Source organism: Gopherus flavomarginatus, chromosome 6 (genome assembly GCF_025201925.1).
Source record: "Gopherus flavomarginatus isolate rGopFla2 chromosome 6, rGopFla2.mat.asm, whole genome shotgun sequence".
Classification (NCBI taxonomy): domain Eukaryota; kingdom Metazoa; phylum Chordata; order Testudines; family Testudinidae; genus Gopherus; species Gopherus flavomarginatus.
Genome location: NC_066622.1, coordinates 77,303,982 through 77,323,128, shown reverse-complemented (window position 1 = coordinate 77,323,128; position 19,147 = coordinate 77,303,982). Strand labels below are relative to the sequence as shown.

The 19,147-nt window shown below is 39.5% G+C and overlaps 1 protein-coding gene across 28 annotated transcripts in view; it reads left to right on the top strand.

The window, feature by feature from the left end:
* KCNMA1 (potassium calcium-activated channel subfamily M alpha 1) overlaps positions 1–19,147 on the top strand; it is an 886,632-nt gene that overhangs the window by 744,178 nt on the left and 123,307 nt on the right. For 16 of the 28 annotated variants that reach the window (XM_050959999.1, XM_050960020.1, XM_050959996.1 and 13 more), the window contains 2 exons: positions 5,497–5,573; positions 15,862–16,035. In XM_050959999.1, coding sequence (XP_050815956.1) covers positions 5,497–5,573; positions 15,862–16,035 — 251 coding nt within the window. The remainder of the gene's footprint in view (positions 1–5,496; positions 5,574–15,861; positions 16,036–19,147) is intronic. The other 12 variants (XM_050960013.1, XM_050960012.1, XM_050960004.1 and 9 more) reach the window with 1 other exon arrangement.

The following is a 19,147-nucleotide window of genomic DNA, read 5'->3' as shown; positions in this document are numbered from 1 at the left end:
CTCCTTCCCAAATAAACATTCCATAACAGCCAAGCCAGCCACAGAGGGAGAAGGGGCTCCTCTTCTGGTCTCCCTCCCCTTGTAGCTGGCCTCTAATGGAATGTCTCCTAATTTGCACAGATGCCAGTGAGAGTAGAATTAGGCCCTTTGAGTCTTCTTCCCTATCTTTCAAAATGAACAGAATAATACTGAGGTATCTCAAAGGGATGACATGTAGATTGCTTAATATTTGTTCAGTACTATACTAGCGCTGCATATCCCAAGAGCTAAACTGTTGATTTAAGCCCCAGCCCGGCAAGAGGCACATGACTCCAACAGGTGTTCACAGTTTCCTCATCTCCCTTACACTAATTTTAGACTGAGATAAGCGTGTTGACATCGGTCTTGTTATCCCTCAAAAGGGCACTGCATGCATTCTCTCTGGTGTAACGTGGTGGCCTGCCCTTGGGTTGGAGAGACTGGGGCTAAGCCAAGCCTGATTACACCTGAGGGGAATCAAGCAATCCCAGGCTAAAAGACAGCAGGAAGCTTCAGTAGGAGGGGGCTGAGAGAATAACTGTGCCTGACATTAAGAGGAAGAAAGCTGTCTAGACAGGGTCCTGGGAGACACCATGCCCAAGAAGCAGGGCAGAGTCTGACAGACAGACCCTTTGGGAGCAAGGGGCTGTGCCAAGCTGACATTGGGATAAAGACAAGTATGAGTTGTTCTATTTTTAAAAGACTTAGTGTTATTTTGGCCTGCTGGGTGAGTGATGGACTGGGGCTGCAGCCTGTGTGTAGCTAGAAGTCTAAATAAGTAAGACTCCTTTTGGGGATTGTTTTAACTTTTTGAACTGGAGTTCTTAAAGGGTCATGAAGAGGTGGAAACACAGGCAGGGTGCTGACGAGCAATTTCTGGCAAGAAGGGAGACACAGGAGGCAGCTGCCCCTGCTACAGCTCGCCCCTGCCCTTTCCCACCTCCAGCACTGCCTTTGTGAAAGCTATTACAGTGGGCACTAGCCTCAAGCAGCCTGTGAGCCCAGCAGGCAGTTCTTGTTCTTTCTCTTGCCTCTTTCCTTTTCCATGTGCACAAGAGTATTCACACAGTAGCACCAAGTCACTAATCTGTGTATTTACGAAGTGTTTTAGCCATCCAGTTCCATGAAGTTAATGGAGACCGCACAAGGAGAAACCTGGCATGGCCTTTTTGAAATAACAAAGTTGAATAGTGAAGATATATTTAGAGTAAATTTACTCAGCACTTGTATATCAATTTCCATCCATGACAACAGAAAGTCGAAGCAGAAGCTCTGACTTGCCTTTTCCAGAAGCCTTTGGCCAGAAGTATGCAAGGTTGCTGCCTCTTTTCCCATATTCCCTAGCCATTCAGTACAAAGCAGATTTTTATCAGATGTGCTTCAGCTAACATAGCCATTTATGAAAATTGCCAATTCTACCTTTGTAACTTGATGAATCAGAGTCAGAAAAAATGTTCCGAAATTGAGAGAAACTGAATCCCCCTCCGTGAATTCTCTGCCTTTGTTTTCAAACAAGTGATGGATGCTTTCATGCGATCTGAATGGCAATAAAAAAGATTCTAGGAAAGTAAAACACAGGATTTTTACCTAAGTACAATAAAATAAAAGTAAACATATGTTATATACTTGTAGCTCAAATTAAATGTTTTTGTTTATGTGTTATATGCTTTAAGAGATGCTGGCAAATCTTTTAGGTTAGAACTATACCATATTGCAATGCATATTTAACACTGTTTATGCACCATAATTTGTAGTAGAGTAATTTTGTATATTGCTAAAACTATTATTTTTTAATGTTTTTTTAAATAATAGGTACATATTACACACCTTTATGTTAAGGATTTATTGAAGAGAATAGCTGTATATAAAAGGTTGAGTGCTAATAATGTGTCATAGATACAGTATGAGTGGTGTCTTTATCATTCTTTATCCACTTATGCATTATGGAAATCCATTTGTTTTAATTCTTTTATCAATATGGTAATTTCTTTTTTAAAAGCATCTGAATCACTTGTGCTTCATCTTGCACCTAGGGTATGCCTGCACTGCAATCTGCAGTGTGATTGGAGCATGGGTAGACATACCTAAGATAGCTTTCCTCATGCTAGCACATAGGTGCGGTGGGCTTCTGTGCAGTCTAGCAACATGGGTCCTTGGCATGATTATACAGCCCCTGCTGAAGCTCATGCCTCTGTATCTGTGTTGCTGTTTTTAGCCATCTAGTGCGGATATGTCTATCCAAACATCAATCACACCTCAGATTGAAGTGCAGACATGCCCAGAGAGTATCATGCGTAGTATATTAGGGCCCTAGTTCTGCATTGGGATCTGGCAGAGTGGACCCCACAGCTGTGCAAGTGTTGGTCTAAACTTGTACGGATTTGGGGAAGGGTCTGTGCTAAAGGATCTTGCTTCAGAAGTGGGATCTAGAACTGGATTAAATGTCTAAAGGGGGAACTGCATAAACTAGAGAGGAAATTTTGGCCAACAGAAGTAGTAGGAAAATCCCACAGTCAGGAGAGAGGTGCCTCCCTGGAGTCCACATGGTCCATAGAAGGGTATGTCCACTACCCGCCGAATCAGATGGTAGTGATCAATCTATCAGGGATCGATGTATCGCGTCTCGTCTAGACGCAATATGTTGATCCCTGAACGCGCTCCCTGTTGATTCCGGAACTCCACCAGACAAGAGGCGGAAGTGGAGTCACCGGGGCAGCGGCGGCCTTCGATCCTGCGCTGAGAGGATGCGAAGTAAGTCAATCTAAGTCGATCTAAGATACGTCAACTTCAGCTATGCTATTCTCGCTGTTATCTTAGATCGACCCCCACCCCAGTGTAGACCAGGCCGAAGAGTAGAGACTGCCACTCCTGAGTCCCAATCCTATCTCTGACAGTGATTGGCGTGAATATATTATTTAACTAATCCCAATAGCAGGTTTAGAACTCAAGTCTCCTGATGGCTAGTGCCATGCTGACTCCACGAAACCCTGCTGCCTTCCTGGCAGGTCACTTAAACTCCCTGGACCAAATTCAGACATTTGAACTAAATTAGTTTCAATTGTTTTGTGTAGATTAAATTCACAATTGTTTGAATTAGACCCTCTTATACTACCTTGAATCCATGTACCTTCCCATTAAACTAATTACACCAGCTGTACAGATAGGTAAAGGAGTCTACATACATGTCTACACTACAAATTAAGTGGGGAGCTGGGAGCCCAGATGGCAGCCTGGCTCAGAGCAGGGAGCCAGGAGCACAGGCAGCAGCCCAGCTCAGAGCTGGGAGCCCATCTCAGAGCCAGAAGTGGGAACACTGACTCTGCAGTGTAGACCAGGCCTACATGGATATCAAACAGTAAGAAGAATGTATAAGTTTAAGTAGAGAGAGGACTACTTGTAGCTCTGATATAACTGCAAAATATTTTTGTGATTTAAAATTTAAAAGCCCACTGACCATACTCAAAATGAAAAAAAAAGTTTAATTTCTTTCATTGTATTTTTACCCCAGCTTTGTCTAAAGTATTTAAATATTCTCAATAGACTTCTAGCCAGGCTATTAGCAGGAAGTAGTAGATGTGGCTCTCTGGCAAGGCTTCCAGCCCAGTTTTTTAGACACAAGAGGTTTGGATGGTCTACAGAGAAGTAACCAAATATTGAGGCTGATATCTGAACCATATCTTTAGATATTGTCAGGTTCTCCATTCCTAATTAAAAACACCAGCCATAGGTCAAACCTGGAAAATATCTATTAACTCCACGTAGCCTGGCAGTTAAATCACAAGCCTGAGAGCTTGGACATATGTGACAGACTGGTTCTTTGACCTTGGACAAGTCCCTTGATTTCTCTAGGCTTCAGTTCCTCATTTTGTACAGAGAGGATCATAACACCCTCCTTTAGGTAATGCCCTGCAATGGAGCACAGAAAAACACCCAGAAATAACTCTGCAGGCCTTGCCACTGCTGCACATAGTGCTAGTCACTCCCTCTTTCCTTGTGCTTCTGGGATCTGGAAGATGGATCATGTTTTTCCTTACATCAGGAAAGTACCATGCTCCCTGTGCCCTCACCCTTTCTATAACATCCCTGCACAATGTGAAACATTCATAAACCCTTGATATTTTTGTCTAAATGAATTAATAGCCCTTTCATTTACACTGGAACCAAGACTATATTCATCCATGTACCTGTATATTTTTGTTGCTTATTTTTCTTTCCAGTTCCTAAAGACTGTAGGTTCTTCTGTTCCCATGGCCTCTCTTATTTCTGGAACCTTCAGGCTACCTCAAGTGCACGAGCAGTATTACCTGCAAGACCTGTGGTGTGACCTCAAGTCATCCCTCATTTCCATCTGCCTGAAGGAGAGGAGTCTGGGTCAGAGGAGACAGGCAATGGGGGAAATTTGGCAGATGCTGAAGTGTGGTATGGCCCAGTTGTCATGCCAGCAAAAATATGTGTATATTATAGCAGCCCAGATTGGCTCAGTTAGAGGCTAGCTATGTGATCTTCATGAAATATACATGTGTCACAGCACTAGTGTGTGACATACTGATTTGACGGGCTTGTGAAATCTCCTGTGTGCAGTTTGATGTATGTTTGTTTGTTAAAACATAATTTTTTTTTAATGATATGTAAAGTGTTATTGCACACTTATCCGTCCTCACTTACCCTACATTCTGCATACTTCACCTAGCAATCTGTTCTTTGATACACAGTAACAGGCAATGTGTAAAAGCCTAAATAGACAGAGAGTTAGGTTGGTCATCTTGTGAATTACATAGTTTTGCTTGCTTAGGGATTTTTGCTGAGGGTTTATAATGCAGTCAACACTAGTATCATTCTTCTCTAATTGAACCCTGATGGCAAACAAAAAGAAGTCTGAACCAAGAGGACAGTAGTCCCCATTTTTGTTCACTGCTTTTTAAGAACCTGGTTTTCAGACACTGGCTTCCATTTTTACAGGTGCAAATAATAGCATGCATGATATTATTGACCACAATTTAGGTCACAGTGACATTGAAATCACCAGTATGGAGGTCCAGTGGAGGTTAGACTGCAAACTTGGCCTTAAAACCTTAGCTGTCCTCAGAATTCACATGGCTCTGAATTCGTGACTTTCAGGTTAAGAACAATGAACTTATTTCATATGTGCCTTGACGATGAGCCTCATTGGATGCTGCTTTCAAAGATGAAAGGCAAATGATCTGATCCACTATGTCATATTTATCAGCCCTTCTCCTAATTATTTTTCAAATGAAAGTTTATTAAAAGAAGCACTAACTTGAATCATAGTCTTGTGTTTGAAATTAATGGTCTTGCAGCAAACATTTCCTCCTTTAAATGTCTAAACCTTTCCAAAGATTAAAGGAAATTAGTGCTGGCATGTTTCATTAATTTGGCAATGTAGCAGGAGGAAATGTGGGACTAATTTCATTTGTGTGGATTAAGAAATGTGTCAGTTTTTCCGTTCTGTCTCTGCAGGGCGTATTTTTACTGCAAGGCCTGTCATGATGACATCACAGATCCCAAAAGGATAAAAAAATGTGGCTGCAAACGGCGTAAGTAATATTTCTTCTCCCTCCCTTTTCCTCCCCCCACCCCCTTCAGGAACTGCTCAGCCTTAAGGAATCTCTTTAAATGCATTTATGTGTTTTACACAGTGGTGCAGAAAAGGTAGGAAATAAATACATGGCAATGCAGTTAAATGTTATTTGTAATTCTGATGTGAATATTTTTAAAATTAAATTTTACACCATTCACTCACACCTGCAGCTTCATTAAAATGCCTGTTTGTGTCCAAAGTTAACAAAGTTCAGATAATTAAATCAAGATGAATCTGTGCCCATGGCATTTATGTGGGACATTTTGAGTCTGAGTAGATGAACAAACGTATCCACATGGGGCCAAATTCTGCCCTGACTTGCACCCTGTAAAAACCCATTACTTGCAATGGGCTTCCGTGAGGCTTAAGGGTAGAGTTTGGGCCTTGTATAATATGATGTAACATGTAAAGTAAGCTAAGAAACAACACTGATCTATGTAACAATGCTGTAATAAAATATTATGATGAGTCCCATAGGCTCCATCCTGCTGTCATTCTGCAGAGGAAGTCCAAAAGTCGATGGGAGTTCTGTGCGCAGAAGAAATGCTGGACTAGTCCCTTTAAATAGGACACAATTCTGCTTTCAGAGGTGTTCAGGAGACTTCAGTGTTTATCACCTGCTTTACCCAGGTTAATAGAACTGTGGTTGAGGTCAGCAGGAGACTTGTGAGTGCAGGGAGAGCAGAACGTTGGAGTGGAGACATGGTTTTGTTTTTTCTTTATATTTATGCAAGAATATATCTGGCTCTTTAGTTTTGGTGGACTTTCTGCAATCAAGTTACTCAAACCAAATGCCCACACAGTAGATTTGACCAATGAAATACTTGCTGTATAGATTTCAGATGTAGGCATGGGGATTCCTTCTCTTAATGGATATTTGAATATCTTGTGTACACGTTACATGGTTTAGATGATATTGTGCCATTAAAAAGCACATGACCCTGTTTAGAGTCACAAGAAAGGTGGGTAGGACTGTCTCAGCAGAGTCTGCCCATGCTTCTGCTCCTGCTACTTTTATGATTCCCAAAACACTGTGGCCTACTGATTGCTGTTGTCTCACTACAGTCTTGGCATTTGGAAGAAAGGGCAAGACTTGCACCTTCACACACACCAGGAAAAGGGTACTTCTACTCAAACCATACCAGAAAATGAAATTCTTTGGAGAGAAAAACAATACTACTAGAGTCCTTAAGGACAGCCTTCCTCTTCTCTCCCAAAAAAAGACATGATCAAGGAGAACAAGGTTTCTACATTGTTTCCTTAAGGTAGCATAATAGAGGCAGAGGAGCTGAGACTTTAATGGAGAATGGTAGCCACAATAGTCACAGTGAATGCAAAGTTCATGGAAATCAAAGATATGCATGCCTGATGTGGAAGGAATTCATGCATTTGCCTGACATATTGAAAAAAAATGTTTTAAGAACAGCTTCTCTGTGTGAGAATGTGACTCTGGAACTGCTGCCAAGGTCAGTAAGACTGCTGAGTACGTTCTGGTCAGGCAAGTGAAAACTACCTGTGGGTTCCTGCAACTCACAAAGCTAATTTTTCCCCAAGATTTCCCAAAACACTAGGGAACTAACCAACACAGGGGAGCTGTTGTTGTCTCCCTGCCCTTTATGTATTTTTATTTCCCCCCATCCCACCTTTCATACCTGTAATACTATGCTGTGCTCATGTGTGCAGGCTTCTATCAAATTCTCTAAGAGACTTGGTATCGTTTGGATTCAAGACCTACATAGATGGGCCACATTTAACTCAAATATATTGCACCATATGAACAAGCAACTACAATATAAAGGGCAGAAGCATGAAACAGAATAAAATGTTCAATTTTGGGAAGCCAGGGAGAAGAAAACTCCTTGGAAATAGACCAACCAACACAGTATAAAACAGCAGTAGGGCCATGTCAGGGCTAGAATGACAGCCTCTGCATGTAGCACTAGGAAATGCTCCAAACGACATAGTCACACACATCAGTCTAATGCATTAAAGGGTGTTGGACAGATGTGGAATGAAATGATGGAGTTAGTGAGGCTGAAGAAGGAGCCTGTCAGAGCCACCACACTGAGCACTGAACACCAAGGGGGTAATCTTCCGAGTCAGGTGAAGGGAAAAAAGGCAATGATGGCAAAGCCTAATATGTACTCAGAATATTTTCTTGTTTTGGTTTCTCTCTCTTTCTCTCTCTCACACACACACACTTTTCAGAACAGATGATAACAGCTTAAACAGCTGCATGTTCATAACTATTAACAATAATTCAGTAGCTTTGTTTTTAAAGTCCTGTCAATCAGTGAATGATATAAACCAAGATTTTCAAAGGTAACGGGTGATTTGTGGTCAATCGATTTTTGGATGCCCAACTTTGAGACACCTTAAAAAGGTCTGATTTTTAGAGGCAGATGCTCAGTAGTGTCTGCAAATCAAGTCCCTCGAAGGTGTCATAACTTTGGCCCTCAAAATCACTAGTCACTTTCAAATATCTTAGCCATCATCTCCACATATATAGAGCTCAAATTGTTTGTCTTAAAAACACAATCTAGCTAAAACAAAGCAGAAATTACAACAAAATATTTCCATCTAAATTGTGGGGCTTGACCATCAACTTAATTTACAATGAGATTGTGAACAGGTCAGATGTATTTTTTTTTTAATTAATGAGCAACATAATCAAAATTAGAGACAGTGGATTGCAGATGACATACAAAATGAAATGAAGGGATGAAGATAAAACTATCAGCGTGTACAGGTGAATGAAATGTGAAAGAATGTCTTCTTTACATGGAAATCGTAATTATTATGGCATTAATTACATGCAGCTTCCTGGGACAGTTGAAAGCCATGTTCTTTAATAATGCATCTGAGGTTTCATGTCCCTTTAGATATTGTCTGAATATTAACTGTGGTATTGTCAGGGTCTATAAGTGAGCCTGACCTACATAGCCATTTGTCCAAACCTGTTAGGCCTAGTATTAATAATTCAAGTAAGAACTATGCATCTCCAAGAGGCTGGGGATAATTAAAGTAACTATGCCTTCCTTTCACAGTTTTCAGCCATCCATCCTTCTCCCTCCTCTCCTTACTGCCTGAATAATCTGTAAATGTTCACATACATTGTCCAGAGAGAAATATAGAAATTCTGTTCACAAACCATTGATACTTTTGTGGTATATTTAGCTTATGTTTTCAGTTTCTTTCTTATTTAATTTCATTGTGTTTTTTCAGCAAAGGGCCAAATGTATATACGTATATATTAAATGCAGCCACGCTGGGATGAAATCTCTAACCTGGATGATTCACACTTTGTTTCTTTCATTCTGTATTACAACTCTTGTCTAATTCTCTATACATTTTTTCCAGCCACTTCTTTGCTGCAAAGGGTGGGGGTTGAACCCCGGAAGGACAGATCGTGTGTACTTTGATGTTTTTAAAGGAATGTGTTGTAACCTGTGAAAATTGACAAATTTTTGATTTATTTTTCCTCTTGCTGCCTTGGAACTCGATCCCTACTATATTTTAACTGCACACTGATAGTGATCTATTGTGAGTAAAAACGGGTTCCCTGTAGCCCAGAGTGCGGTCCAACCTGTCTTTCTCTAGCAGAGAGTTTTTTTTGTTGTTTTGTTTAGTAGTTTGGTTCTTTTCTTTAATATTTATGTTGCATGTAGCAGTGACGTCATACCCCCACCTTTCTCATCCTTTTCACTCACACGGATCAGGGCGACGTTGAAGAAAATACAGCAGTTTCCTCCACCTCCCTCTTTCCTCCTCATTTTCTTCCCAGTCTTATTTTTGAAGCCTTGACAATGGCATTTCCTTTAAATGACTTTGGACTTCTCATTACTTTTTAGCGATGCCAGTTAGGCTGGAGTAATTACCACTATAGCACTGTTTGCCTGGTTAAGTGGAATTCATCGTTGAGCTTGTATTCAAGGTTTTGGGCTTGTATCCTCTGCTGCTCAGCTTCATTTCATGACAGAAAGGGCATACAGCAATTCCCCAGTGTCCCTTCCCTCCACCCGAGCACAAAAAAAAAAGAAAAAAAAGCCAGGCAATGAATTAATTGTGTGATCAACTTCTGATGCATAAACCTAAACCTATCCTTAACTGGAGACAAGTGACTCTACAGTGGTAATTATTTTCCCCCAGTCTATGAAATTTCCATTGCTATAAAATTAATGATACATGTGTATGGCCCAATTATGCTTTCAGTAGCATAACTTTGAAACTTATTACAGACCCAATATGAACTTTATAGACCACTCCGTCTGAATCTGAGCCACAGCATTGTTAATTCTACAGTATCTATGGAGACCCTCAGTCATCGACCATTTCTTAGTGCACACATGGTCCTGGTAGTTAAAATAAATACAGCATTTGGGAGGTGGAGAACAGTTTACATTTGCACTGATTCGATGTACAGGCACTCCAAAGAAAATACATTGGGGAGGGGTGGGGTATTGCTACCATACTTACAGGATTATTCAGAGCTTCTCAGTATGACTAAACTGTTCCCCAGCAGTTTCAGGGACCAGGATCAGATAGCTCAAGGGTATAATGTGCCACAGAGGTACCACGGGGAGTCCACTAACCACTCATTTTAACTGTGGCTACTCCATTCCTTTTTTTTTTGTTACCATTCCCCCAAATGTTACTCTTGTTAATTTGTTTTAAGCTTCTGGCCTTCTTGTGCTAGGTGCTACACAGTCACATAGGAACACAAGGACCTAAAGAATCCAGGAAAGGCAGTACTTGTGGGAATAATATCACAGTGTTAGGCAATCAGCATATCCAAATGCTGCAATGCCATTTATTGTTGGGAGGTACATTGAGGGAATGGGAATGTACCACTCCACGTAAGGTGCTGAACAACACAGTTGAAAGCACTAACTAGCTCAGGAGCCAAGTTCGCCAACCTGTCTATTTGAGACCATTAGTGATGGCAGAATTGACCATTTACATATTAACTATTTACAGTTTAGACAGATAAAACCTTCCACCTTGTTCTTGAACATAGATTTATAAGTGATTTTTACATGCATACTGCTTCAAAGATTAAGACCCAGAAATTTAGTACTCTGCATGAGGATTTTATTGCTGATATTAGTAACTCTGGGACCTAACCCAGCATCCTCAGAGTCTTGCCCTGATGTCAGCTAAAGGCAGTGATCTGATAGGCCTGCCTAGTTCCCCAGTGTCTGTTTTGTTTTTAATTTCAGTTCCTGTCCTCAGTAAATCAGGATTTGAAAGCAAATATACAGTTCCTACTATAAAAATCTTTGGTCCAGTAGAGATCAATTAGCAGTATCAGGACTATTAAGACAAAAATAAGTAGATTTAAAAGTGAGATTATAATCAGAAGAGTGAGACTGTAAAAATGACAAAATGGGGGATTTGTTTATTATTTCTTAGTTATTTCCGTATCAAATTTGTCCTTATTTTACAAGATAAGACTATTTTTCTTTCTTTGCACTCTGCACGAGCCATATAGGATCTAGGATTCAATCTGTGTTCTTTCTGTAGTGTACATCATCACCACTAATAAAGATTCTGCAGTCAGAACTTAGATGACTATATAGATAATGATGCAAAAGGTACAATATGATCCTTCATTTTTGCAATTGCAAATTAGTTTGATTGCCATCTAACTACTAATATTACTGCCCACAATTCATACAGGGCATAATTATTCACAGACACAAAATTGTTCCAAGAAAAAGAGGGCTAGGCTGAGTCCGGCTTGGAAGACCAAAGCCACAGAGATATTGAAGAATCCATTTTTACATAGCCACTTTTCTGAGTATAATTCACCTCAAGCTGAAAGAGAAGATTCAAACAAGATTATTTTTTTAAATAAATACGCAACTTTGCCTTAGTTGTTCTAGTAGTTTCAGCCCCCTTAGAAATGAATGGAGGAAGTATTAAGAACACATTTGGCTGAGTGTCCCCTGAAATATAATGAAGGAAGGGTCATGAAGATGTCTGAAAATAAAAATGAATTGGTCTATAAAAACATCATTAATTCAAAACATGCAAGTCTTTTCTAAAGTTACTGAAATACAGTAGAATGTGCAGATTGTCCACTCACTTCACCTGCTGCTCCTGCGGTTTTGGCTGAAGAACAAGAACACCCTGTGATTTTCAGGAAACAGCTAACAAATTGCCTATGACTGACATCACTTAAAGTCAGAAATTTGCAAAACTTGCAAAATAGCTTGCAGGCTGCATTTGGTGGTCTTGAAATTGCCCTGGAACACAGTGAAACAACAGAGAGCTAGCTTTGCCTGTTGTGTAAAGAGAAAATCAATTGTCACCAGTTTGACATGCTGCTGTATTTTTAAGAAAACTGAAATTGTGCTGTGGGAACCCCTTTCAATTTTTTAGACTGATGAGGTTAACCAATGTCGCCAAAAGGTAATCAAATAAATATGGTCTTCCTTTAATGCTGCTAGTTGCTTTATACCATAATTTATTTGTAAACTTCCCCTTTGTTGTCATTTTACTTGCTGTGGATCATGAGAACTTGATGAATTGAAATGACATCATATCCATTTCAATTCTTAATGGTAGTTGGGTGCTTTTTTACTCACTGCCAATCAAGTGACTTCCAGTCCACATTCTACTTAACCAGCTGCTGTTTGATAGAGATCCACTAGATGTCCTCATAGATCTACTTTTTGTTACCATTGAGGTCCATGAGTAAAGCTACTGTTAGTGATGGGTGGAGCAATGAGATCAGGAAGACTATATGGTAACATAAAACATACAAACAAAAAAAAGCAATCAGCAGTGAAGAAGGGGTGCTTTGTCCTGCTTGCTCTAGACAAGGAACTGTTATTTGACAACTTATTTAAAGAACAATTGGCAATTTCCCTTGCTTTCTTTTGTGGCTGGAAATATTCCCCATTACTCTTTTTGAATTTTAAATGACACCTCACTCAGATAATCCTAGGTACTTTCTTCTAGACGTTTTGACAGGGCTTGGGAGACTTTGTGATCAGCAAATGAGGTGTTGCCAGAGTGCTAGACACTCAGCTTTTTCCTCTAAAGTAAAAATGAAGCATGTCGGTCTGTTTTAATAACTGCAACAAAAACGTTTGTGCCAATTTTAAAATTATAAAATAAATGAAACCTGAGATTTGAAGTCTAAAATGTTGATAGTTTTGGAAACGTTTTTTCCAAATAGCTTAAAAATCTTGCCTTAGTTTCCTGCTCTTATCAAATAGTTTGTGTCAGTGGAATAGCTACATTTTGATTAATTAGAAGAAACCGAATTTCACTGGCTTGAATTCAGATACATAGGAACACCCTCTGGGTTTGGTTTGGTTTTGCTTTGTTTTGGGGGTGGAAGGGTATGCCAAGAAGAGGGAGCTGCCATTCCCTTCTATCCATTTGTTTTTCAAGAACCTAAAATAGGAAATTAAGTTGTTCTACGTTCTGTTTTTATTTTCACCAGAACTGCAAATAACAGTTCCATTCTGCATCCTGATCATTTCTACAAGGGTATGGTAGAGAATGATTGGATTTTTATGCAGCTGCTACAGGTATCATATGAATTTAGCATCCGTCCAAAAGGCTGTACAAAAAGAGCCCCTTATCCCCTGCTGATTACCATTTTTTATTAATATTTATGGAGGTTTAACAGGAAACAGTATGTGTGTGGCTGAACCATCTGTAATCATTTCTGTCTTGTCTTTGATCTTCTCACTAATCATCCCTACTAATATTCCATGTTATAATTTAAATTTATTTCAATATTGTATTTGGTATGAATGTAAAATGACTGTGTAACAGGAATGAAGAGTTACAGCATGTTTTCTTTACAAAATGTATTGCTTTAATATGTGATTGCTTATATACTGGTTTAAACCCTTATAGCAAGTCTTTTTTGTTACATTTATTGCCAGGTTAAAGCGTGTTTCTTGCATGTTAACAATGTGAAATATCAAAAAAATGATGCATGGTCTCCAGAACAACCAATAATAATAGTTAAAAACAGTCCCTGAAAGGTGTGGGTTTTAAGATGTACCTGACAAACTTTCCCTTATTGAATAGAAGGATTTAATTTGTCCACATCATTGGTTTAAGTTTGATTAAAATGGTTCCAAAGTTTTCCTTCCCATCCTTCCTTGCCCTTAACAATGATTTTTTTTATTTTAATAAATGTGTCATAGTTTATTATTTTCTGTTGACAAAATATGGCTATAAGTAACTGAAAACCAGGGACTGTTACTAACCAACAACATAGTACTACAGAATTTTCAGATACTGTTTCGCTACAGCATTTGATTAGAAAAAAATCCTTCAAAACAGCTGTATTTTAAACTCAAAACGAGTCTTTCTTTTTCCCTCACCTAGTATTAGTTTCTGGCAAGTACCCTTTATCTTTTCTCTGTGGAACTCCACATGTTGTTAGAGTGAAAAATAAAATAATAAAATAAAAATAAGTGTAATGGAAACATCTAATCAGTTTATGAGCAAATGTCTCACCTACTTTGTCCCCAACTTTTAGTTTTAAAAGTACATGCTGGGGAGAATTAGGAGAGGGAAACATGGATGAACCAAATGCTGTTTTGAATTTTCTGTGTTGTCTAAATTTGTATGCATCAAAAGCTACAGTGGAACCCTTTGTACTAAAAGCCAAGCTCTGAGGAATGATGTACCATGCACTGAACGGGCCTGATGCTGCATGATGACTTTCTGAACAGCTGCAAGATAACTTGACTAAGATGCTAAAAGAACATACCACTAGAAATGCAATTAACATTTTAGAGGAATGGAGTCACTGCTGAAGAGATCTCACTCATTCATCTCCCTCAATGCCTGTTTTCCACAATCATAACGTTACCCTTGCTTGACAAATGTACTGTATGGCAAGTCACAAAGGTCTTAGAACAGGACTTGACCCATTTGAGAGAGATAAATCCCTCTTTCCTGGTGACTGTAGCGTTCAAAAATGGCAAAACTGAGGGGAAATAATTTAAATAACACCACCATTGTCACATAAAAAAGACTTCCTAATGGAAGCTGCAGGCCACAGAAACTTTACCTTTTTGGCTACTTTTATATTTGAAGGTTTTGCTTTTGACTCTCAATGTTCTGTTTAAGTGGCAGTATAACTAAGCCAGTTCATGCTAAGGCATTACCAACAATGATGGTTCAGTGCAACATCTGAAACTATTTTTAAGTGGCATTTATTTTCATCTTCAGATTAAAATTGTGAATAAGATAAAATTGGGCAATGATACTTTAGAGTTATTTTTAAATTAAATATGTTACATTTATAGCAAATACACATTGAAAATAGTATCACTCTTTTGGGTTCATTGCTTAAAGGATACAAATTGATTTTGCTGATGCTAGCACATCTTTTTGAATTGGTTTCTAAGTAAGCATTTATTTATTTGCTTTCTGGATTGACATCTGAAGACAGTTGTGATGTTCAATCACAGTTCCACTTGGAGCAGAAAATATGCCGATGATTGGTTCAGCATGTTCCAATGGACCAATGTTCTGTGTGCTTTTGATGATGCCTTATTTGTGAATTGACTTCAATGTCAAGCATATTTGCCATTATTAGCTGAATCTCTCATGTGAACAAATTTTGGTATTCTGTCGAGAGTCAATTTCAGTTCCTGAAGGCATAATGTAAAGTCACTAAATCTTTCAGGAAGTTTTGTGAAGACGTCTTGTAACTCTCCAATAACATGTGATTTAATGCAATGAAGAAACTTCTCAGGCACTGTTTAATACTGAGAAATTATTAGCACTTTTGAGAGGCTCTCTGTCTGTTTTTTTAAAAATAACTTTGATGTTTGCCACAAGCAATGTAGGTCCAAATTATATGATTGATCAACATCTTTAAATTTTTCTCTCTCTTTTTGGCCCAGCAGTGTTAATTGTGCCAGGGGGAAAAAAATGTTCTTAGGATTTTCTGTTTTTACTTTTGTTCTTTTTTAATCCAAAAATCTGATTGTAATTAGCAATTCTTCCCTATGTCTGTGGTCACCCTATAAGACTTAGGGAGAATATAAAGAGTCATTTATCTTTTCCCTACTTTTGATGTGCAGCCAAACTGTTATCAATAATCACATTGCATTTTTTCCCTGGGTCAAGACTGTTAAACATAAACTAAGGCCTGTATTAAATCCCTTAAGTTACCTTCCAGCTGCCTTGTTATATATATATAACCTTGCCATTAACCTGCTGCTCTTCCTCTCCTCCCATCCAACATATGGTTATAGCCAAGATGTCCATCTACAAGAGAATGAAACTGGCATGTTGTTTTGATTGCGGACGCTCTGAGCGTGACTGCTCTTGCATGTCAGGCAGTGTACATAGTAACATGGACACCCTTGAGAGAGCCTTCCCACTTTCTTCTGTCTCTGTTAATGATTGCTCCACCAGTTTACGTGCCTGTAAGTTTTAACACCAACACATGCTGTTTCATGTCTGTGGTTTCTGTGGTATCATCCCTGTCTTGTGTCGTACATTGTAGTTCTGTGAGTTTTACTGGGCTGATGCTTTTTTTCTGAATTAGTTTTAATATAGCTCTATATTTATGTATGATGTGGTCTGGGGTTTTTTAATACCAACATTTAATTTATTCATTAATTTGCTTAATGTGCTTCTTAAATAGTGCGTCTTTGCGGCAGCATGTGGGACCTTAATAGTGCAGCTTGGTGATGTTTTTGTTTATATTTCATGCATACAGTATAAATTGTCATTAATTACACAGTAAAGTAAATGCCTTATTAATGGTTGGGGGCAGGGAGTCTGTGTCTAAATCTGTGACTACAAACTGGTTTAAAAAAAAATCTATAAATTCAGTGGGCAGTTGTGATAGCAGTGTGGTTGAATGGCATACAGTAGGCAGTGGAAGTCTCCAAAACAGAATACAATTTGTAGCTGAAGTTGGGGTGGTTTTTGTTTTTTTTTTCCCATCAGCCTTGCCTTTTATAACCCTTCCTTTGCTGTAAGGAAGGAAGTCCTCATTCAAGATGGACATCCCAGAAGGCTTAGTAGAGATGGATGTACCCAGTGTAGAGCTATTTCATCACAAGCTGCTCTTTAATGAGTCTACCCTGACACAAGCTCCTGTCATGTAGTCCATGGCAAAGTACCCCTGAATAGAGGAGGAGCATGTCAGTCTTTAAAAATGCACCTGTAGCAGGTGACAGTGATTAGCACCTATCATGAACAAACCACAAATGCTCTTCTGAAGACATAGAGCAAAGAGGGGGGAGCAATGCAAGTGATTATTAACTACATTATTGGGATCCTGAGCACACCTTTTCCTTCAGTGATTTGTCAGCAGTCGAGGAAAATTATTAATGACAATAACTGCCACCCTGTTCAAACATCCGTAACAGGCAAAACTATGTCTCAGGCAGGGATTGTTTTCTTTCTCCCTATCCAAATGGATGGGCAAAATCAGAGTGATCTGGTAGGAAAGATATAGTTTTAATCAGGAAGAGCAATCACCTGATATGTATGGCATGGCACACAGGAACTCCACCAAGTGCTGAGTACAATGGGATTAGTGGATGTTGCTTCCAGTAGCTTTTTGATACAACATAAATACAGTGTTTAGTCACACCTGCTGAATGCCTTGGCTCCAGCTATTTTGGTCTGTGATCCATTGATCCAGAAAGGCAGATTCTTGGCACATAATCATAAAAGCCTTGTCATGTGAAGTTTTATCTAGTGGGGTTTCTTGGTGATGCAAACCCTCTCTGTGTACCAGTGTGTAGGTATAAGCACTCTGAGGATACATCTATACTGCACATCACTGTCAGCCATATGTGGGCTACATGCCACAGTGAAACAGAGGCTGTGTCCACATTGCAGTGTGTAGCTACACATGTCAGTGAAAGGCCCTGGCATGGGAGATGCAGCAGAGAAAGGCTCCAGCAGCTCCCTGTGGCAGGGAAAGGCTCTGGCAGTGGGGTACCACTGGAGCCCTTGGCGGCTGTTTTCCCCCTTCCCCGTCGCCTCCCTCCTCCCTGCCGGAGCCTTTCCCCACTGCTAGAGTCTTTCCCTGCAATGGAGAAAGACTTGAGCAGTAGGGAGGCAGCAGGACACTACACTGTTCAAATAGCAGTATAGATGGGGGAGGTGCTGCTTGGGCATGTAGAGAGCTATGTAGGGTGTGTACCCTAAGGCTTTAGGCATGTCTTTACTCAACTCGCCCAAGCAGTGTCTCACCATATACACTGCTATGTATACACATACTGGGGGAATTTGACCTGTATGTACTCTACATACTGCCGTAAGGAGTATGAAGCATAGCTGTTGTGTCTTTCTTTTTCTAAGTATCAGGGTAGCTGTGTTAGTCTGTATCCACAGAAACAACAAGGAGTCCAGTGGCACCTTAAAGGCTTACAGATTTATTTGGGCATAAGCTTTCATGGGTAAAAAACTTTACTTCTTTTTCCAGTTAGTCATCTCTAATGCATCATCTTCAATGGATGACAATTTCCACTAGTAATTCCTTTGCTGTATACTAAGAGGTTGCACTCTTTACTGAGCCCTGTGTCACTACTGTGTACAGTAAAACTAACTTCCCTGTGCTTAGAACAGTGAATGAGAATCTTCCAGTACTGAGAGTTACTGCAGACGCATTTACTTACATAATCTTTTAGTCTCTGCAACACAGCACACAATATTTTTTACATTAATGCAGCCTCATGCAAAGAGATTATGTGGTTGAGTCCTGGCACTGCTGTTAACAGCAAACAGACAGCACTAAATGAATACGTCCCCTACAAATGGGTGACATTTCTACCATTAGTATCATCTGGCAAGCAAAGAGAAACCCTAATTTGAAGAGTTAGTGTAGCTTTCCAGTTCACTTAAGGCTGTAGAGGGGAAAAACCCTGGTTTTGATTTCATTGCCTATTCAACCAAAAACATCCTGTGTATGATATCATTGCCCTCAACAGCACCACTTTTGGAAACATGTTAGACCCACATTGCATTCTGAAATCTAAAGGATATTGACAGCTTTAGGGATTTTTAGAATCCTCTGTTTCATCGGTCTTTTCCCCCCGTCGTCACTCCGTCAAATCAAGAGATCTCATTCTTCCCCATGTGAGACCACTCACCTTTGACCATTAATAATAAGTAAGAAAAATCAATATCAATTCAAGCCCTTAACAAACCAGCATAGGCCTTTCTTTTGTATATATACATACACACACACAAAATTCCACTGGCAGGGCTTCAATAGAAATCACCATGTTTTCTTTGCTGTGCAGAGGGGTCAGATGATGCCCATCTTGACAGAGCTAGTTAACTCAAAGAATGGTGGTGAGAGTCAGCTTTTCATTAAATATGAGCAGATGTGAAGTTTAGAGTGTTTGACAATTAGAAATGGCAGCAGCAGGGCCCTGGAATCAAAGTGAGGTCAGATTGGTAGATCAGATTACCTCTCTTACATTCTTTAGTTGTTCAGAAAATCATTTTGAATTAGTGTCAGTGAAGCCATGATGAGTTTTGCCCTTTGTCTTTTATGCTAGAACTGTATTG